The 23035-nt window shown below is 36.9% G+C and overlaps 1 protein-coding gene across 1 annotated transcript in view; it reads right to left on the bottom strand.

The window, feature by feature from the left end:
* Nucleotides 1-3173: 3173 nt before the first annotated feature.
* LOC107755797 (probable serine/threonine-protein kinase DDB_G0280717) overlaps nucleotides 3174-23035 on the bottom strand; it is a 29780-nt gene continuing 9918 nt past the window's right edge. Inside the window, exons 2-10 of the mRNA XM_016572717.1 lie at nucleotides 20299-20392; nucleotides 14384-14502; nucleotides 14184-14274; nucleotides 13831-13937; nucleotides 5911-6000; nucleotides 5762-5829; nucleotides 5400-5483; nucleotides 5206-5260; nucleotides 3174-4226 (exon numbers count right to left, since the gene is read on the bottom strand). Of these exons, the coding sequence (XP_016428203.1) occupies nucleotides 3174-4226; nucleotides 5206-5260; nucleotides 5400-5483; nucleotides 5762-5829; nucleotides 5911-6000; nucleotides 13831-13937; nucleotides 14184-14274; nucleotides 14384-14502; nucleotides 20299-20392 (1761 nt within the window). The remainder of the gene's footprint in view (nucleotides 4227-5205; nucleotides 5261-5399; nucleotides 5484-5761; nucleotides 5830-5910; nucleotides 6001-13830; nucleotides 13938-14183; nucleotides 14275-14383; nucleotides 14503-20298; nucleotides 20393-23035) is intronic.

Raw genomic sequence — 23035 nt, 5'->3', positions numbered from 1 at the left:
ACGTCCTGGGGGGAGAATTGGATGAAGCAAGAGATGTCTTTTTATTCATCTTTGAGTATCTGGAGGAGCTGGACATATTCATATCAAATTGTCTTGATGAACAAGCCCTAAAGGTCCATGGCATGTTCTGTGAATAATCTATCAGAGCAAGGAATCTCTCTATGTAGCTAATGTATGTATGTGTACTGCATTTCAAGAACTGTTTATCTAATCATTCAACTGTTCAGACTTTATGATAGTTGTGGTAATGGTAATGTTTGTTATTTGTCAAATAGGTAATGTTTTTTTAAAGAAGTCTCTTCTGCTCACCAAGCATGCATTTATTTGATAAAAAATACAGTAACATTTTTAAAAAATATATTTTTATTATTTAAAATAACTGTTTTCTATTTGAATGTATTTTAAAATGTAATTTATCCTGTGATTTTAAATGTGAAATATTAGCATCATTTCTCCAATCACATGATCCTTCAGAAATAATTGTAATATTCTGATTTACTACTCAAAAGACATTATTTATTTGATGAATAGAAAGTTCAGAAGAACAGCATTTATCTGAAATAGAAATTATAGAAATTTATAATTTATTTAACAAGGATGCTTTAAAATGATCAAAAGTGATGATAAAGACAAAAGATTTCAAAAGATTTCTTTCTCAAAAAAAAAAAAAAAAAAAAAAATTATACTGACTCCAAGCTTTTGAATGGTATAGTGTATAATGTTACAAAAGCTTTTTATTTCAGATAAATGCTGATCTTTGGATCTTTCTATTCATCAAAGAATCCTGACAAAGCTGTACTCAACTGTTTTAAATATTGATAATTATAATTATCAGGTCAAGAAAATATGATCATATTACCCCAATTTTACAGTCTCTGCACTGGCTACCTATTAAGTTCCGTATCAGTTACAAAATATTATTACTTGCCTATAAGGCCCTTAATGGGTTAGCTCCTGCGTACCTAACTAGTCTTCTACCACGCTACAATCCATCACGCTCCCTAAGGTCGCAAAACTCTGGACTTTTGGTAGTACCTAGGATAGCAAAGTCCACTAAAGGAGGTAGAGCTTTTTCATATTTGGCTCCCAAACTCTGGAATAGCCTTCCTGATAACGTTCGGGGTTCAGACACACTCTCTCTGTTTAAATCTACATTAAAGACACATCTCTTTGGCCAAAGAATTCAAATAATGCATCTCATAATCTTGTACAGCAGTTATATCTGATCAAATGCACATTATTATTATTCTTTAGTTTGGGTTAAACAAATCAAATTTGCTTGGTTGGAACAGCAGCTACGCTAATTATGTCTCTATTTGTTTCTCTGTTTCTGCTGGGATTGACATCCCGTGGTAACTAGGATTTACACAAGCTTCAGTCTGGATCCAGAACACCTGAGAAGAGATGATGCCAACCCCTCATCGTCTGATTGATTACGTCTTTAATTGATTTTTCTGTACATTTCTGCCATATGTACATTAACTGACAGTCACCACTGATAAGCTACCACTAAATACTGTAGAAACTTAATTTGTTGTAAAGTTGTAAAAAAAACGATTTGTATCGTGAAAAGCGCTGTACAAATAAACTTGAATTATTTGTTAAACACCATGGAGCAAACATGAACACCTTGTGTTGTGTTTTGACTACGTTTAAATGTAAACTGTATAATTATTTTATAAGGAAACAAGTGCATAAGTAAATAGAGTATCTCCTCTGACAGTATGAAGCTGCTGCTTTAGAACAAGCATCGTAAGTGTTAATAAAGTATAATGGACTGTTAGTGTTCAAGTTAAATATTCACAAAGAAAGAGGTATTTAACAATAAATATTGCGTTTTCTAAATTGAGGTTTCTGGTTTATGCCTTTCTTTATGGGTGTCAATTGATTAAATTTGCACTTTTATTAAATCAAAACAGTACAACAAAAATAAATTATTTGAGCAGCATCTAATATGATACGACACTAAATAACAAAAAAAAACAATCTTAGTACTAATGATGAATTTACAGTAAGGGAAGGCAGAGTCAGGAGCAGAAGGAGAGTTGTGAATTCACTGAAGAGACTACAATCAGAAATATCATCTCACCTGCTCTTGAGCGTCATCTAGTGGACTGTGAAAATGAAAAGTACTACATGGATGTTACTTTTTTTCTACCACAGGGAGAAAATTTCATGAATTTATTCATTTTTGCTTTCATGTTTGACTTGTTTTTGGTCGTTTGTCCTACGCACCTATCGATGACCTGCAGGTGTGCGAGGGCAACTGCTGATTGATTCCAATTCATTCATTTGCAAGAACACTAGACTCCTTTTTTTTCTTTAATTTGTTTCACGTTTATTAAAGACTAATTTTACATGAATACTTTGATCAAGTGAAATACAAACAAACAAAATACGGCAAATTATATATAACTTATGCTCATTGTGTCATGATTATGCAAGAACAATTAAGAATGCAGTGAAGTAATACAGGAATAATCATTTTCAGAAGTGTACTAGTTAGACAGCAATCTGAAGTAAGAGGAAAATTGCATATTCAGTTTATATCAGAAAATGAGAGTACAGTATTAATTTGGAATACTTCAGATTCAGGTTTGCCTTTTGTTTGTATACCCATAAATAAAAAAGTAAGTAATTAAATCACACCCAAAATTGATTTTCTAACAGTAATACAACTCTGCAACTCTATATTAGTTGTGTGAAATCTGAGTACAAATATCTTCACAATCAAATCATTATTAATCAGTACATTTTGTAGTAAATATTTGTTTTCAAAATAAAAAATAAAAAAAACTGTGTACAACATAGACATTTAATTCATTTTCAGCAAAACACTTTTTCTTCACTCAAGCTCACAGACAAATCAGTAGGATGTTGTGTGTGTCTCTGACTTGTATCATATTTGGTCGCCGTGATTTTGCCAAATAAGAAATTATTTGGATCAACATTACTGTCCATAAATATAGACCTAAGTTTATAGACCTAAACTTAACCCTACCCATAATGTATTCCTAAAATCAGTGTGAAATGATATAACAAGGGTGTAGAAGCATGTAACCCTGATTGGAAGCATAAAACTGACATTTCTTGAAAACTTATCCCTTAATTCTGATTGGTTGATTGGCATGTTGTTCCAGGATCAACAAGGATGTTGATATGTTTGAACTCTCTTAATCTCTTTCAGCCCTGGCCACTTCTATATAGTATTTTAGTTCCTCTCTTGTTTCTTTAATTTCCTTTAAGACATTGCAAAGATCTGTATGTGTTTTCCTCATCTGAGCAATGGACTTGAGTAAACTTGACCTGACCCTTTCTGGATCATCTACTTGTCCCTGTCTCATCTGGTGAATGTCTATAGAATCCATCACTATGAATGCAGTGTCAACAATGACTAGGATTCCACTCAACACTCCTGTGACTGCGACTATTGCCTCTGCTACAGCGCGTCCTACTCTGGCAGTCTGAGCAGCAATTCTGCCAACATTTGCCAGCAGACCTAGATGCATGAGTTCTGTGGCACACACTAGTCTTCTTCTGTCTACATTGCTTGACATTTGCACGTTGTCAGAGGAGTCACTGACAAAATCCCTGAACTTTTGGATTACTCTCAGTACCCTTCTCAGTGCATTCAGTGACTCGAGAAGTGGTGTCACATCTGTAAAGTTCTGCTGAATTCTTTGAATATTCTCACGGAGTGATCTTTGTTTGACTGTATTGGTAACACTGGACGCAGCACCTGTTACACCACCTGCAACACCAACTCCAATCCCAACACCTGTAACAATCAGAGATGCTCCAAAAGTGAAAGGAGCCAAAATCGCACCAACCACTGCAGTGATTCCTCCTGCTGCTCCAATCACTGAACCTGCCAGAGTGCCTGCTGTGCATTTATGATGAACCTCCTCTAATGAAGCTGTTGTTTTTCCCCACTCTGTAACTAAGGCCTTAAATCTATCATAGTGCTCATTGTAGGTCTCATCAAAGATCCTTAAGGACATCATGAACCTTCGTTCCAGTGCTTCTGGAAATCTCCTATTTCTGTTTACAGCATCTCTTAGGAATGGTTTTGCTAAAATCTCATCAGCTGAAGGTCTGTCTTCAGGGTCACAGCTGAGCATTTCTTTGATTAATTCCTGTAGATCCTTTGAGCACCAGTCTGAGAATTCAAGTGGGTGTCCCACATTGTGGGAGGCTTGTTGAAAGCGACGTTTTTTTAAATCTGACTGTGCAGGAAAATAAAGAAAAAAACAATATAAGGAAATCTGGTTAACCCTGAGATCCAAGATCATGAAACACTTATTTAACAACTATTTGCAATGTGTAATGACATCCCTAGCAGAGAGTCAAGTCACGGCTGCACACGTTTATTGCATTTCAGCCTCTCCTTTTGGGATGATATTAAATATTATCAACAAACAATAAAAAAGTAATATTTAATAATGTTCCAAAGCACAAGTTTGCTTTCATCAGAGATTCAGTGCTGCTGCCAACATCTAGTGGCTTAAAACTAGTATATAGCACCTTCAAATAAGTTTTTATTTGTTATTAATATTTCATGTATGTATTACTAACCAACAATGCATCATCAATCATTTTTAGGGCTTTTGTAAATCTAGGTTGATGTTAATAGGGTATAATTTTGGACTCCACTGATTGACTTTAAAGGGGTCATATGATGTTGCTAAAAAGAACATTATTTTGTGTATTTGGTGTAATGAAATATTTATGCGGTTTATGGTTAAAAAAAACACATTATTCGTGTTAGAACGAGACGTTTTAGGTAGGCGTGGTTGACTCTTAACTTTTATAAACAATATCTCTTTGGGTTTGAGACTTTAGTCTTTGCAACTTTACAGATCTTCTTTATGCACCAAGAGCTTGTAACACTCCAAAGAGAAAGGAAAAATTTTAATTGCATCATATGACCCCTTTAATTGCATGGACAAAAACTTTTTTTTCTTAAGAATCCAGTATCTTGTTCTGCAGATGAAGGAAAGTAATATATATTTTAGGCAACTTAAGGATGATAAATGTCAACTGAATTGACATTTGTTGGTGAACTGTCCCTTGTGCTGCCTCTCAGAGCAATTTTATTCACGCTAAATGATTACTCGAAACACCAGTTCATGAGCTGTACGAGCTGCTGTCATTTGCATTATTTAACAGAGTGCTTTTCAAAAAGTAAAAACAAAAAATACTCACCCACACATCCAGCCTGCAGAGATCATAGAGCACCCATCCCAATGACCAAATATCACTAAAAAAATAAAAAACCGGTGGAACATAAAGGATAAATTAAATTGCATTTTTTAGTGCTAAAGTTGCATTTTAAAGTGTTAAAGTAGTCAGCATTTCATCTAAAGTCGTTGCAAGAAATTTCAATATTTAAATCATACCTTTTGGAAGTATATCTGTTTTGATCAACTTCTGGGCTTTGATAGAGCTCTGCACCTCTAACTGAGCTTGTATAAGGATCTGCTCTGAAATAGAAAATTCAAATGTAAACTCAAACTGATAAAACTTCAAATTAGGGATGAACTGAAACATTAGCTGGAAAATAAAAAAAGGCAGAAATGATTCGCCAAAAATTTGAAAGCCAGTCACTTTATATTTATAATAGTTAGAATTTGTGTATTTACAAACAAAATTCTATTCGATTTTAAATGTTTTTTTTTTTAGTTCAGTGTGTTCCGAATGTTAATTTCTGTTAAACACTAGATCCTATTAACTTTGTGTTTGTTTGTTTGTTTTTGTTTACCTTCCATGCACTTTTGAGTATCCAAAATCCCCTAGATTTATGTAGCCATCTTCAGTCAGAAAAATGTTCTACAATGACAACAGAAATATCATAAATTATACACATTTGATTAAGTGACAAATGTTTTAATGAGCTTTATCAGTGTCTACCTGAGGTTTGATATCTCTGTGAAGAATATTCCTCCTCTCATGATGAATATACTGCAGCGCCAGACAAATCTGAACAAACCAGTCAAGGATCTGCACACAGATTATACACATGGAGAAAACAGACAGCTTTACGTTATACTTTAAGATGCTAAACTTTAAGGTTGTCTCTAGCCTTTCATCAGTATTAGGCCACAGGCCAGCAAAAAGTGTACCAATATTCAGTAGGGTGATCCGGGCTTCCTCAGTACTTTCCAATTACTTTAGTACTATAGTGCAGCATTAAGGCTACAGATGATTTTACTAGCTTACACAGCATAGATCTCTGACTATATAACTAAACACAGATTTTAAAAGCAATCATTCACTTTCTCATTAAAGTCACCTGAATCCCTGATCACAAGGTCACTTCATACGTGTAGTGTGTACTGCAGTCATTTTTGCTTCAACTTCAACAAAATATGTAGGAAATGTTAGATTTTAGACATACACTGTTGGCATATACTCATTCATTAATAAGTACTACAACTACCAACAATAGACATGATTTTTAAAATGTTACAGTTTGCCAGAGTGTGAGAGCGTCATCTAAGCCTCTGTTAGATTATTCCAATCCTTAATTAGTATGCAGAATAGAGACCTTCTGTGATTTTTTATTTTTTTATTTGTTGTTACTTTATATATAATAATAACGATAATTATAAAGTTCAAATACGATTTTTCCTCATTCTTGAGTCTGGAAATAAACCTGAGGTTTGTAAACACCACAATCAAGCACCGTCATGTTGTTTTTTTTCTATCTTGAATATTTATTCACTGCATAGGCATGAGAGCACTATAATCCCATAAAAGCACAGATAGAAGTAGAAAGTTGGGTAACAATTTAGAATACTGTTCTGTCATTAATGAATAACTACACAAGAACACATGTGTAACACAATATTAGCACTCTAATAACTACCAGTAACTAACAAGAAATTCGGAATAATGAATTAGTAAGTAAAAGTGCTTAATTAATCTAATGTGGTAGTAATAGAATGTGCTAGTTCACTATTAGTTAATCAGGAAATACTATTTTTCCATACTTCCCCAAGAACCACAAAGAACTACTGTAAACAGATTCATAATTAAAAGGAATAATGCATAATGTATAAATAATTCTAAAGTGAAGTTCATACCCACTAGTGACTCAAGTATTACTAAATAATTTGGAAGGAATTACTAATTTTTGGATCAGTATTCTAAAGTGAATAACACAATAACTCTCTAGTAATTACTGAAATCATTGTAAGCTTTTGAGGTTTTTGTAAGATTCTGGATAGTAATAATTGTTGCTAGATTTGGTAACACTTGAGTCATTACTAGTGGGTTACCGAGATCTTCACTTTAGAATAATGTTCCAAATAATTAGTAATTCATTTAGAATGATGTAGGAACACTGGAGTCATTACTATCAAAGACCTTACATATATCTCAAAAGTTTACAATGACGTCAGTCAATATTAGGGAGTTATCATGCTTCTCACTTTAGAATACTGATCCAAGTAATTAGTAGTTCCTTTAGAAGGATTTGGTAATACTTGAATCATTACAAGTGGGTTACCATGATCTTCACTTTAGAATTAATTATACATTATGCATAATTCACATAAATTATGAACCTGTATATTAGCTCTTAGTAGTTATCCGGGATATATGGAAAAAAAAAACAGTTACTGATTAGCTAATAGTGAACTACCACATTCAACTGAGCGCTATTACTTACTAAATCATTAATCAGAGTTTATTGTTAGTTAATAGTAGTTACTAGAATGTTATTAGTGCATTGGTTATTTGTTCCTGCGCAGTTATTCATTAACGAAAGAACAGTATTCTAAAGTGTTACCGAAAGTTGTTCTGCTAATCTACTGACAATGACAAACTAAAGAACACAGACACAGCCATATAATTTCCATAATGATCCATGTAATCTACCTAGGGGCAGAGATAGGGGTGGCTGTGGACACCACTGACCTAAGCTTGGCCATCCTCGCTCACAATCACGGTTTCTGTCTCACTGTTTCTGACCTCAACACATGGGAGACTTTTTAGGTGCACACTCTAACATCACTTCAGTGCCCGGTGCTAGATAAATGATGATTAGATGTGGAGGTGATTAAAGCAGTGTTAAAATGTATGTATGTGTTATATGCATCACATTTAAGAACATGACTCCCAAATGTATGGACTAAAATATAATTCTATGTGAGAGCACAATATAAGGCACAAAGTGATATGTATTTTTTTTCTCTGTAATTTAATGCACAAATAAATACGAGTACTGTGCATTTCTAGAAAACAGCACCAATTTTGCGTTAGCTGCAAAGTACAAATGCAAATTGATCACATTCAAATGTGTATAAAGTAGCACATTTTACATTCTGGAATTTATATGCTGCCAGTTTCTGCCCTTGCCATATTCACATTCTTGCACATGGAGATTCAAAAGAGAACTTTTTTTTTTAGGTATGACAAAACTTGTAATTAATTTGTTTTGACAACTAACATGATGTTAAAACTTCAGTGTTTTCAGAGTTCATTTCAGAACCTTGTCTCATCCATGAGAATGCAGTTATGAGATTTTGAGAACCAGAAGCAAGTTTACTGAACAAGTTGAACTTTAGCTGCAGTATGAGCTTCTTTTCTATCAATGTGCCCAATTATTAGTAAAAAATCACTCAGTATTACTGTAGGCACTAAAACAGTCCAGTACTTTATGGTCAAACTTGTTTTCATATTGAAATAATTAAGTGTAATGTTCTGCCTGAGATTCCCTTGGTTCACCACTGTATGGCGCAATTTCAACCCCAGATCACTTCTCCTTTGTTAGAGCCTTGTAGCACACACCTGTATTAAATCACTCCTAATAACCAACCTTAATTAAAGGCCTCACTGCCTATTGTTCTTGTTCAGTCCTGATGTCTGCTTGAGCCTGTTTCTGCCAAGGATTTGTGATTAGAGAGAGATGTTCCTGCATTTTGTTGAGTCTTTTTCGATTGTACCTTTTCCGTAGTGATGGGAGAAACGAACCATTTCGAAGCTTCGAATCAATTCAACCAATTGCTTCGCAAACGTCTCATTAAAAATGTCTACAAATTTATCAAAATGATCCGAGATCATATATAAACCATAGACGCTGATTCAGTGGTTCGCCGCAGGGGGCGATCTGGAGTGAACTCGCATGATTCACAGGTGCACATCGGTTCACATAGATCGTTTCTAAACAGTTATGACGTAAGAAAGCCTCATTTACTGAAATCACGTGACTTTGGCATGTTGATACGTGCTCCAAACCACTGTTTCAAAACAAATGATTCGCAAAGTTTCGAAGCTTCATGAACCAGTTTCAAAAGCGGCCATCACTACTTTTCCCTTTGTTTGTGGACTATTGTAACTTGGATTTATCTCTGGCCTGATATTTATGGACAGCTTTTCGGTTTGGATTTCTGTTTGGATTTTATCTGTGGCAAATTCTTGTTAAACACTGTCTAAGACTATATCTGTTGTTGTTTTTTTTGTTGTTTTTTTTCACCTGGAGTAAAGAACTCTTATACCCCTTTTCCACCAAGGTAGTTGCCTAGTTTCAAATCGGTTCTTTGTCTTTTGACACCCAAAGCATCAGCTCTGGATCAGGAAAAGTGGTTCATAAGTAGCACCAAAACATTGCTGGTCTAGAAGTAAGAACTGCTTGCGTCAGGGGCTGGGGGCGGGGTTACCGTGACCAACAAGATGAACAGAAACTTTTGACTGCCATTTTTTAAATAGCAGCTAAACACGAACACGTTGGATTTGCCAGGATTGGATGCCGATGTAGATTCGCAAAGCCATGAACATCAATAGCAATGCAATGTCCACCACTGTTGATTGTGTGTTTAGGCTTATTCGGGCTGCGCGAACCGTTCAGTGTGCCGCAGGAGTGATTGGAAAGCAGACGACTCTCTTTATGCTTTTGGATCGCTTTTGCGGTGCTTTGGTGTCGTGCTCCGATCGGTCTGCATGACGCTGATGCATCTTGAACAAGCCTGTTGTGTTTGGCACTGCCACGCTAGCGTTACTGGGAAAGATGAGACGTATTCAGTGACATAAGACCTGGCTCTGTGGTGACTCTCTAGCCCATGGAAAGGCAAACCGGTTCTCTGAAGGCTCGCCAGTCGAAACAACTTCGAACCGGCAATAGCACTAGCTCTGAACTAGCACCCGGTTCATGCTGGTGGAAAAGGGGTATGAGAGTCAGACTTTGAGCCTCATTGTTATTTCGTCTGCCTTTGGATTTGTCCTCCTTGTGTGGTGTAGTGGTAAGCACCGGGAATATTCACACCACAGACCAGAGTTTGATACACATCTGTATCATAACAATGACGATTTCTGTGCTACCGCAGACTGGTTGCTGGGCCCTGCTTTGGCATGATAATCAGGGGCCCGTGCTTCATGCATGAATTACTCAGTTAGCTGGATTTTATTGTTGATTTGACATGATCCAGGATTGTTAGGTTCTTCGAAGCTCATCCTAGAGTTACTGTCATAGCAACAGGTCCGTGATCTCAAACCTGCTCAGGATCAGCTTATTTCACATAAACAGGATTAGATTTATAGAATAGACACAAAGTCTGTCTGAGCCACTGCTACTTTTTTACAATACTACAGGGACAATAAAAATTTAAAATAATAATTTAAAAGTTAATTTGAAAATATTATCATAATGTTACGTAGTCTATAATAATACAGACACTGCCAGTTTTACTCATTAAGAGATTATTCATGAAGGAATAATTACCTTATTTTATTGGCCGTGCATTAATCTGAACAGTGACTGACAGTGATGCAGGTAACTTTGTTGAAATGCTTAGAAAAATGTTCTTGCTCTTAATTAATTAAGATTAATTAATGCTGTCACGTAACAAATCTACTTCAAATGTTAAATTAAATGAAGTGCTAATAACAAAACTGAAATAAAAATAAAGCCTGTACAAATACTATAAATCATGAAATAATGGAAATAATTGGGAATCGTGTAAAAAAACAATACACGTTTAATTTATCTATTATAACTTTTTTTGTATAACTTTTTTTTGTCATTTTAGTCGCTTGGCTGTTTCCTTAAGGCTGTAATACACTACACGACTTTTAAAATCTGATCGGATTTTAAAACACTATGAGTCATACACTTACCGACCTTCCAAAGTGCACACAGACAGCAGTGTACACATACACACACCGTGAACACACACCCGGAGCAGTGGGCAGCCATTTTTTTGCTGCGGCGCCTGGGGAGCAGTTGGGGGTTCGGTGCCTTACTCAAGGTCACCTCAGTTGTGGTATTGGAAGGTGGAAGAGAGCGCTGTACATTCACTCCCCCCATTCACTCCCTGCCGGTACGAGACTCAAACCCGCAACCTTTGGGTTACGAGTCCGACTCTCTAACCATTAGGCCACGACTTCCCCTTTGTTTATTATCTCACCTTTGTATATTCCTGGACATTTCTAACAATACCAGCTACCTGGATGACGTGCTCTGCTCATTCTACATCGCGAGCATCAGCACCGCGTGCATGTTGTACGGAGACGGTCCTCGAGGGGATTTCGCCACTTTCGTGGAGTGGGTGCTGGTGAGCTGTAACTCGCCATGGACTCCTTACTACATTGATGAGGATCTCGCCAGTCCCACTCCGGACCCAAGTACCCAGCCAATCACCACCCTGCTGCGCGGAGCCCCTGCCAGAGCCCACTGCAGATGGAGAGCCAGAGTCCGCCGCAACTGACGAGCCATCGCAAATAGGAGCGACAGTGCTGAGGATCGCCACGGAGCCAGAGCATCTCATGACGTCTGACCAGGTGCATGAGCCGTCATCAGAGCTCACCTGTGTGGATATTGCAGTGAAGAGTGAGGGCGTGGAGGAAAGCCTCACCCACTGCACCACCACTGGGGGGTGAGGAAGAATTGGACATGGGAGATTTAATAGACTTTGAGACGGATATTATCGGTTTTCTGCCATCCTCTGAACTACCCGTTTGCCCTGAACTGTCTGCCTGTCCCTTCACTACCATGGAGGTCGTGCCTGAACTGTCTGTCTGTCCTGTTGCGGCCAGGGAGGCTGTTAATAAACTGTCCGTCTGTCTTGAAATGAACATGGAGGTCATACCAAAACTGTTTGTCTGCCTGGAACTGTCTATCTGCCCTGAACTCTCTATCTGTCCTATCTCGACCACGGAGGTCGTTTCCCTATCTGTAGCGCTCCTGGTGCTGGGAGTAGCTATTTGGTGTGAGGGCAGCATACACCATCCCAGAACCCCCTAAATGTCATGAACTCCCGCCCACCCTCCCTCTCTCTCCTGTCACCTCTTACCTTTTCACCAGTCCTCATCCCCGCCTCCACTGTCTCCTGTCAGCCCCTCTGCTCACCCTCAGCCCACTATCAGTTGTATGGTTTCGCCATGGGTCTGCCAGTCTCCATTGGTATCGTGGCTGGATGATCCCTTGTCTCCGCCTCCAGCCTCCAAGGCCCGAACACCGCCTCGGCCCATCGACCCAGTGGCTCAACCATAGCTCATAGCTCCCTCCTCTCCGCCGTGGCCCGTCAGTCCACCAGCTCCTCCGGCTGTGCCTCGTCGATCCATCCCACCGGCTCCGTTGGGCTCCTCCCTCCCTCCAGCTCCACCTTGGTCGCTCCAGCGCCACTGTGGCCTTCTGGATCCCCGCCTGCGCCTCGGTCGCCTGAGCCATCTGTTCTGCCTTGGCCCTTCGGATCCTCTGCATCACCCTGGCTCGTCGGCTCTCTGTCTCTGCCTCGGGCTCCTCTCCCACCTGCTCCGCCGCTGTCGGTCAGCCCCCTGGAGTCATCAGCCTTTCCTCCACCATGGCTTCTCCCTCCATGGGCTCCACCATGGGCCGTCATGTTGGCTATGGTCTGTTGGCTACGAGGTTGCGCCTTCCGGAAGGGGGGCGATATGTCACATTCTGTGTCTTTCCTTGTCTCCCCAGTTTGACCTAGTTTTCCCTCATGTCTGATTAGTTTATTCTGTTCACCTGTGTTTGTTTATTATCTCATTAGTTTTCTCTTTTAGTTTCTGTATAAGTACTCCCTGTTCTCTTCTGTCTGTTGTCGGTTATTGATGTTGTTTTGCTTCGTGTTCCCTTTATGGATTATCATCTTCTGGGACTCTAATTAAACTCTTGTGTGGATTACCTTTGTCTTTGTGTGCCTTTCCTTTACACGTGCATGACCTACATGACTGAGGATCACACAATACCAGACTTTGAAGTTGCTCTGATCACAAACTCATGCAAAAAATGTGCACCTTGTTGCTAGGAGAGGCATAAACCATATGTTCTCCAGACTGTAAATTGGTGGAAAATCAGGGGAAAAATAGTGTATTCCAGCCTTTAGGTGTGTGATGTTTTTAATTATATGATGTCATTACATTGCTGTCTTGACACCAGCCAATTGCTGCATTGTTGATCATGGTTTCGAGTATCGATGTATCTGCCCTTTGCAGTGCACACAAGAATGCGCAGTAATCTCAGACATCATAGTAAATCACTTTGCGTGATGCATTTTAATACTCTCCTTCCCTAAAATTTGCTTCCAAAAGGGAAACTCCTACAAATGCATATGCAATAAGTTCAAAAAAAAAAAAAGAATAAAAATAATGAAATGAAAAAATAACTGTCCACGCCTTTTCATCTCTAATTTAAACAGTGCGTCTTTAGTAAATCCTGACAGTAGTTTTTAACATCAGAAGAAGCACTGGGTAAATGTGGCCCTTAGTATTAGTTATTTATCAAAGTAGCTATATGTAACATGTACATTAATATTTATGTTCATTAAAATGAATGTATGTACATTTGCCCAGTGTATGTACAGTATGTCTACATAAGACACTCACCTGTTGTTCTTCAAAAAAGCCATTCTCTGTTTGTGTTTTCATCCTCTTGAAAAGATCACTTCCTGCACAATACTCCATCACAATATAAAATAGTTGAACTTCTTTATCTAAATAAATAAATATCCCGTCAAACATTTGTACAACTAATAATAAATGCATTTATTAGTTTAATAGCTTTATTTCACAGCCAACAACTGTGCAGATGGTTTTGTTTTTGTTAATTTTGTTATCTTTCTTTAATCTCTAAACAGTATGTGTTTATTGTTAGTTGTTCTGTAGAATTTTGGGAGAAAATAAACACTTTGGAAAAAAGAAACCTTACTTTTAATCTGTTCTATCTAAAATGAACACACCTTCAAATGAGTCCACATAAGAAACAATATATCCACAGTTTATTGTCTTCAAGATCATGACTTCCTGTTGGACTCTGTCCAGCTCCATCCTCTGAGGGGAACAATTGTTGTAAATTGGACACTTATAAAAACTGAAAAATATTTTTAAAATCAAACAAAATATGTAATGAATATGGTCAACTGATTTAGTACAGACTTACATCTCTGGAATTCATCTGTTTGATCACATAAGGATCTCCATCTGAGTTGGTCACCAGAAACACTCTTCCTGAACCCCCCCGTCCAACTTCTTCCTGCATGGTGTATCCATGTTCTTCGAGATGCACCTGTATATATATATATATATATAGAGAGAGAGAGAGAGAGAGAGAGAGAGAGAGAGATTCATGTGAATTTGAATTCCTGACTTTAGGTTCCTAATATTCATATAGTGCCAGTGTTTAACATAAAACTATATAGAAATGCTTTAGCAGCAGTGAACAGCAGAAAATAAGTAAAAGGTGTGTGTGTGTGTGTTAGGGTTAGGATTAGGGTTTGAGATTGTAAAAATGCAGAAAGTTTTCTGTAAGGGGTAGGTTTAGCGGTAGGGTTGGTGTAGGGCGATAGAAAATACAGTTTGTACAGTATAAAAACCATTACACCTATGGAGAGTCCCTTCAAGGATAGTGCACCAGACGTGTGTTTGTGTGTGTGTGTGAATGTCTTGTTTTTTAAGGTTGTGGTGGGGTTCAGTGCTTGCGAAAGACAGTAGAATTTACAGCAGTACTTCTAGATTTAATCAAATGAGCTGAATACTGTGATATGGCAGTGAGGAGCAGGAATTATTTTATTATTGCAACAGTAATCTGTGTCTGCATTGCTCATCTCTTGTGTATTTATACATTATAATTATACATTATACATTTATACTGTAACAGTGTGATGTCAAAAGGACAGAATCCCGGCATGCTTTATTGTGATATTTGCTATACTGCTTAGCACACCGCTACTAAATGTTTGCTGTCATGGCTAAACAAATCCTTATGTGAGTTTTCATCTGAATTAAATGTAATATGATAACAAGACTGTATGTCATGAAATATTGGTAATATATCATGTTTATTTTTATGAAGCTGTTGTTACAAGGCATATGCAAACAACAAAATTCTCAAGAATATGTGATTCATGAAGAAATGACCTGGGCCCGTTTTCTTAAAGATTCTAAGAATCCTCTCAGAGAGCTCCTAATAGCTTAAACATTTCTAACTAGGAGTCTTAGCTTAAAAGTGATTCAGGACCAATCTGAGAGCAACTCTGAGCGAGGAAAAGACAAAAACGTTAATCTTAGGGAGGAGGCAGAGCTGACCCTGTTGCTAGGTATGACACAGTCTTTTGAAGACTGTGATTGTTTGGTTGTCCAAGAAGGAAAAAAAAGAGCAATTTTAAGTCTATTATAAGCCTTCACATCAAAATTACAGGCATGATAGTTTCCGTTTTACCATACTTACACACACACACACACACACACACACACATACATATATACATATCCCCTTCAACCAGTAAAATTTTAATTTATTAGTCATGTGCTTAAAATTTTTGGTAACTAAGTAGTAAAGGAGACATTAGCACGTTAGGTCACATGCTCTCAAGGCTCCATAGTGAGCTCATTTTAGACTAGAAAATACATATAAATTCAAGTTATAAAAATATAATTGTACATCCAAATGTGTTTTCTAACGTTTTTTTGTCATTTTTAATGCACTTAAAAACAACCAACAACTGTTTTTTTGTCATTTTTAATGCACTTTTATAAAAACAACAACTCAGAGACCAACAAATCTGAGCGTCATGCATAACTGACAAAGTCCCATGATGTGATGCATATTTTGTGTAGCTGGCACTATCGACCAGCATTGACTGGCAGTATAATAGCCTTTATGCATGTGTTTTAGGATCATTTTTCTAAGATGGAGAGACAAATCTGTACTTATTTCAGAAAGTATTGATGATAGTGATATGAGTGCATCAGAAAATCAGGTTGTAGTAATAAAACAAGTTGTTGAGGACCAAGGAGGATAGAAGCAATGCGGGCGAGGACAGTGATAAAGAATAGTTTGCTATGGAAGTCAGGCATTTGGGTACATTATTGTATGGCAGTTTGAAAGATGTGATCCATACAACAACCAGAGGTCAGGAAAGATGCCAGTGTCTTTTGCCATTACTATACTGGCACATGATGCTGGAGATACTGGCCTCCAATGATGACTGCACAAGTTGTTTTAATGCTTTTGAAACACTAAGACATGGTTTTCAGGCAGTGAAATTGCATCCTAATATGTGTCAAGTTTTAGACATTTTCACGCACGAGTTCCAAATCAAACATAGCAGCACAAGAAAAAAAATGGAATGTTCATAAATATTTTTAATGTTCTTTGAAACAGTAAGACCTTTTCACTTCTTTTCAGATAGTGAAAAAGCATGAAATTTCAGACAATTTGCCAAAAATAATTTATCCTAATGGGACAACGTCACTTATACATGACGGATCCCTTAAAAATGGTCCAAAGTCAGATGAAGAAAACAAATTTAGGAAAATTATTTTACTCCTAAATATATGTAAAATATGAAGTCAATTATTTTTACGCTGTAAATTCACAATTAGTCCTATAGAGGGATATATATTGTTTTTTTTTGTTGTTTTTTTTACCATGCTGTTAATGCTGTACTTAATGTATTTGATAGAAATGAACAGAGACACAATAAGAGGTTGTGAAAGTGTTGTAATTGTTAGTGTGATCACTTTGCTTGCTGCATAGTTGCATTTTTCCAGTTGGAAAACATGTTAATGTAGTTAATGTATTGATTACTTCCATTTCTGGCGCCGTGACATTCCTGCACAGTATCAGAGATGTTACCATGTCTCTAATAAGATCGCTCACAAACATGATCCCTGCATCTAATGGCATCTGATATCTAGTGTCTTATTAACTCACTGTCATGCATTGTGTAACATATTTCGTCTCCCTCTTTATGTCTCGTTGATTTTCTCCACTGCTAAAGAAACTCTTAAGCCTCTTAAATGTCCTTGTTATGGCGTTATTTTAATGACAAATGTCGAGAGCGCATTATTGTAGCGCGAAAGCACATTAATATAATGCGTGAGCGCGAATCTCTCTGCTCGCACGCGGATTTCTTTTGCTGTCGCACAAAACCTGACGCTCAGATACACGCTGCTCTCGCCTGGAGAGAGTGCGCGCACTTAAAACGTGTCTCTCCTCTCACTCAAACTGTGTCCTGTGCACTCTCAAATCTCTGTGCTCATGCGCTATAGATATTAATTCTTTTCGCTGAATGTGTAGCTAATATTAAGTGGATTTTCATGAAAGAAAAAAACAAACAAACATCAGAACTGACACCAAACACTGGATTTAAAAAAAAAAACTCCCAATAAATGTCTGAAAAGCGCTGACAGTGATGATATTAGAGCATTTATTGTATTATATCTTGCATCATTTACATCTATTTTTGCATTTGATGTTGATTTGAGGAGTTGTTACTTATTATTGTCATCATACCAACTGATAATTTATTGCAATGATTTTAAATTCAGTTGAGGTATCTGACATATTATGACATAACATTGATGTTTTATATGAAGTCTTTAGGGCCATAGGCTATAATATGTTGTTTTTAGATAAATTGCTCAGAGACCAACCAGTTGGACAGAGGTTATATGTACAAATCATCCAAGCACCCAATTCCTAGCCATTTCTAAAGGCTACATTTCATTAACATTGCTAAATATTATTAAACTGGAAATAAATTAAAGATCCATCTTTGATTGTCAAAAGAATTCCAGGTTCACCCTGCACAAATCTGTTTTGAGACTACTTTTTAAAAGTGCATAATGATAACTTTTGACAACGTTTAATTCAGGTGCGAAAATAATTAATATCTATAGCGCATGAGCACAGAGAGATTTGAGAGTGCACAGGACACAGTTTGAGTAACAAGAGAGACACGTTTTAAGTGCGCGCACTCTCTCCGGGCGAGAGCAGCGTGTATCTGAGCGCGAGCGTCTTGTTTTGTGCGACAGCAAAGGAAATCCGCGTGCGAGCGGAGAGATTCGCGCTCACGCATTATATTAATGTGCTTTCGCGCTACAATAATGCGCTCTCGACATTTGTCATTAAAATAACGCCATACTTGTCTGTATTCCTAACTATTTTGGACCTTAAAGGGTTAGTTCACCCAAAAAAGAAAATTCTGTCATTAATTACTCACCCTCATGTTGTTCCAAACCCCTAAGACATTCGTTCATCTTCGGAATACAAATTAAGATATTTTAGATCAAATCTGATGGTTCAGAGAGGCCTCCATTGACAGCAACGCCACCCAATCTCTCAAGATCCATAAAGGTACTAAAGACGTCATTAAAACAGTCGATGTGACAACAGTGGTTCTACAATCATTTTATGAAGCGACGAGAATACTTTTTGTGCGCAAAAACAAAACAAAAATAATAACTTTATTCAACAACCTCTTCTCTTCTGTGTCATTCTCATACGTCTCATAAGTCTCGTCGATTCATAAAATTATTGTAGAACCACTGTAGTCACGTCAACTGTTTTAATGACGTCTTTAGTACCTTTATGGATCTTGAGAGTTTAGGTGGCGTTGCTGTCAATGGAGGCCGCTCTGAGCCATCGGATTTGATCTAAAATATCTTAATTTGTGTTCTGAAGATGAACGAATGTCTAAGATGCTTTCTGGATTCATAGTTTTTTTCTTTACTATAATCTTTTCTTTAATTTTGAATGTTCTTAGAATTTTCATGAATAGGCCAAGGGCCCTGTTTTTTTAATGACTCAGGTTGTTAGTTATCACTGAGAATTTGTGTTGGAGTCATTTCTATTTCTATTTTCATAATTTAGACTGAATGGACTGATTTAATAATTTAAAGTTTATGTTTGATAATTATTATTTGTGTATTATTTGTTTTTGTTTGAGTATGTTATTTTTCTTTGAATGTTATGAATTTTTGAATGGAGACTCTTATTATATTATTGCAATTATGCATTTAGTGCAGGTAAGGAAGCAGGTGGAGTTAGTAGGGGGAAGAGGATACAATTTTCAAACCGTGGCTTGCTTAGTTGGGGACACAATTTCTGGCAACTAGGGATGCTCATTTCGGTTAATTTTCCCGACTGACATCCACCGCTCGTTATTAACCGTTACTGATAAGATTAGAATATTAAATTAAAGGGGTGGTTGACTGGGTTTTTTTCTAGGCTTGATTGTGTTTATGGGGTGCAGTCTAACATGTGTTAATGCTTCGTTTTTTAAAAAACGCATTCTTTTTCACATAATTTACCTTTATTCCACTCCGCTCTGTCCCTTCTCTGAGAAACGCGCTGATCATGTCCTGCTTTTATGAAGCCCTGCCCTTAGAAATAGGCGATGGGCTCTGATTGGTTAGCTAGCCCAGTGTGTTGTGATTGACTAAACTGCCTCTAGTGCGCGTCTAAATGTCCCACCCCTCAGCTCAGGTTATGTTCTCCGGTTGTATTGTAAACAACGGCGTCGTTAATATCGCTTATCAGTTTGAGCCCGATTGAGAAGCAGAGGATATTATTGAAGAGGATCGTGCATTATCAGCACACATTTTTCCTGTTTGATACTGTACAGTTGCTTTGACACAATCTGTATTGTATAAAGTGCTATATAAATAAAGGTGACTTGACTTGACTAAATTAGACTTCATACCCTTTTAAAGAAGTCACTGCTCACCACTAATAATCATGTGTATGGCTTTTTTAACTGAAAATTGAGTGTTAACTATTGTAATTTTGCATTATTGACACACTATTCTCCTAAGTAATGCTGTACAGTTGCTTTGACACAATCTGTATTGTTAAAAGCGCTATATAAATAAAGCTGACTTGACTTGACTTTATTAGACATATTTTAAATGCAACCTTAAAAAAAATCATTGTGTAAGAATCTCACTCTCAAAAACAATTTGCAGATACGTCTTAATTTATACAACTACTAGAAATAAACTTAATTATATTCCATTTCAACTATTACTTTATTATTTTTGACATCAGTTTGTCATTTCTGAGGGTGATTTACTCACGGTTCAGTAAAGGAGATGCAACACTCTCATGTGAAGAATCACTTTCATCACCGGTAACAGGAAGTCTCCGATAGTTTGTCTGTAGAGTCTATGAACATAAGAGTGATCAGCTTTACCAATTAGAAATGAGCTACAGGGGTGAAACATTATTACTGATACAGCTGAAAAATGCTGCCTTAATATACTGTCTACTAAAATGCCTTAATCTGGACATTTTTAAAGCAGAAAATAATTCGTACAACCTTTGGATTTTTCAATGTCAAGAGTATTGTAATTAGCAGTTCATTTAATTTTGAAGCAGATTCGTTGTACGTGACAGCACTAATTAAAGTTTCTTGTAATATTATTTTTATTACATTTTCTTGAAAACACACTATTTATTTTGACTGGGTCTGTCGTAATTTCTCCACCATCTTCCTGAATAGAATTAATAGCACTTTCAGACTGCAACTGTTTGATTCTCCATGCTAATAGTTTCCCTGGTTTTTCTCCTTGATCATAAAAGTTTTGTCTCAGTTTCATCAAACTGCTTACCACCCGGGAGGCGGACATCTCTTCATATTGGGCTCTAAGAAGTAAAAGTTCCTGATTAATTTTTGCATCATTAATCTGGCTTTGATATTGTCTTTTCTCTAGGTCTTTCAATTTGGACTCCAGAAGATTTAATTTTTGATTAAATAATTTTGTTTTAGTTTTAGTAAAGCTTATTATTTGGCCTCTAATAAAAGCTTTAAATGCTTCCCACCTAGTACTAGCTGAAGTTTCTGAAGTATTCATATCGAAATATAGGTCTATCTGTTGTTCGATGTATGCAATAAACTTTGTATTTTCTAGCCACTTCGGGTGTAATCTCCACCTTGGTGGGTCACGTCTTAAATTAACATCTACATATATCAAAGATATTGAGGCATGATCTGATAGTACCATACTATCATACCAACAATCTTGAATTTTTGACAGGAGAGGTGCAGATATAAGAAAGTAGTCAATTCTTGAGTGAGTCTTATGCATACTTGAGTAACATGAGAATTAAATAAAAAAGAAGATTTAGATGAATTTATCTTATAGCCAGAACATTTTCCGAACCTTTTTATGAGATTGAGTACAGCTGGAATAGATTGACTGAGCTCTGTAAGAAATAATAAAACATCATCTGCATATAGAGATATGCAATGTATAATTGAGCCAATCCTAATTCCACTTATACTACTTTCTGCTCGTACTGCAATAGCTAAGGGTTCAATTGCCAAAAGAAACAAAAGTGGTGACTTCATCCCGATCTGATTTGGAAACTTTCCCTCCTTTATTTTTCGGCAATTTAGGTGCCATGTTTATCAGGAATATATAAAGTATCAGCAAAGACGTTCTATTAGTAATACAAGAGCAATTATCACTGAAATTAGATGTAATTTGAAGCGAAGCAAGATAACGCTACCACTTATCTCGACGCCATAACCGGAAGTCTCTAATTAAAGTTTCTTAATCCATAAGATCCATTTTAAGACATAACTGATGTAAATCAATTGTGCATCATTAAAGTATTTTGAGATTTGGGAAGTGGCCGCATCTCCTGTGATGCATAACATAAAAGCTCACTGTTCAGATGAATGCACGGCTCATGACTGCAATAAAATTATGAGATAATTATTCATTCACAAATTAATCTCTCAATGAGTCTATTATTCTAGATTACACAACATTTTAATTATTTTCAAAATAATTTACTGTTAACGTGAAATAAGCTTCCCCCAAGCAGGATTGAGCTAACAGACCTGTTGCTATGAAAGCAATTCCAGGATGAGCTTTGAAGAACCAAACAATCCTGGATTGTGTAAAATCAACAATAAAATCCAGCTAACCGAGTAATTCATGTACGAAGAACAGACCTCTGGTTTCCTTGTGTTTACTTGTCAGTTAATGTGTTTTGTTCTCTTTGTTCCTGTGCCTTTATTCTGTTCTTTTTATTATTTATTTCTATTCTTCTTCTTCTTCAGATCTTTTGTTTCCTCCTGCTCCCTTTTTTCTCATTTGATGCATATCAACAAATTAGGAAATGCATTACTTTCCACTGCTTACTTGAAAAAGTGTTTTAATTATAATTTATTGCTATTGCTTGAATATGTAATATAATCAATAAAAAGTAACTGTAGTCTGATTGAGTATTTTAAAATGAAATATAATCTAATTACAAGTACTTAATTTTTGGAATCTGATAACGTAATCCAGATTACATGTAATGAGTTACTATCCAGCACCGTCTATAAATAGCCTACCCAGATAGCATGCGGATATGGGCCACTTTAGGCAATGATACGGCACTGGTGGCCTTATGGCCGGTACAAAATGGCCCATACTTATGGCCCGTACAAAATGGATGTATGCCTGAAGTGGCCCACATGTAAAATAGCAAAAATGTCCCAAATTTATCAAATCAGATGTGGGCCTCTGTAGGCAAAGATGTGGTGTTCACGGCAATGTGTAATCTGAATGTGACCCTAAGGTGGCCATGTGGTAAATAGTGAATATGGCCCAAATAGTGCCAACCAAATGTGGTCCACCTTTGGCAAAAATGTGGCACAATCGACAAAGGCTAATCAGGGTGTAAACCAAATGTGGTCCACATATATTTCAGCAAATGTGGCCCAGGTATATTAAAACGTATCTGGGCTAGTTTTGGCAAATATATGGCACAGTGAACACTGGCTAATGTGGCTGTGAGCCTAAAGTGGCC

This window comes from Sinocyclocheilus rhinocerous, unplaced genomic scaffold (assembly GCF_001515625.1).
Source record: "Sinocyclocheilus rhinocerous isolate Xijiao unplaced genomic scaffold, SAMN03320098_v1.1 scaffold4307, whole genome shotgun sequence".
In the NCBI taxonomy this organism is placed as follows: Eukaryota; Metazoa; Chordata; class Actinopteri; order Cypriniformes; family Cyprinidae; genus Sinocyclocheilus; species Sinocyclocheilus rhinocerous.
The sequence above is the reverse complement of the archived record's forward strand: the minus strand, read 5'-3'. Positions and strand labels throughout refer to the sequence as shown.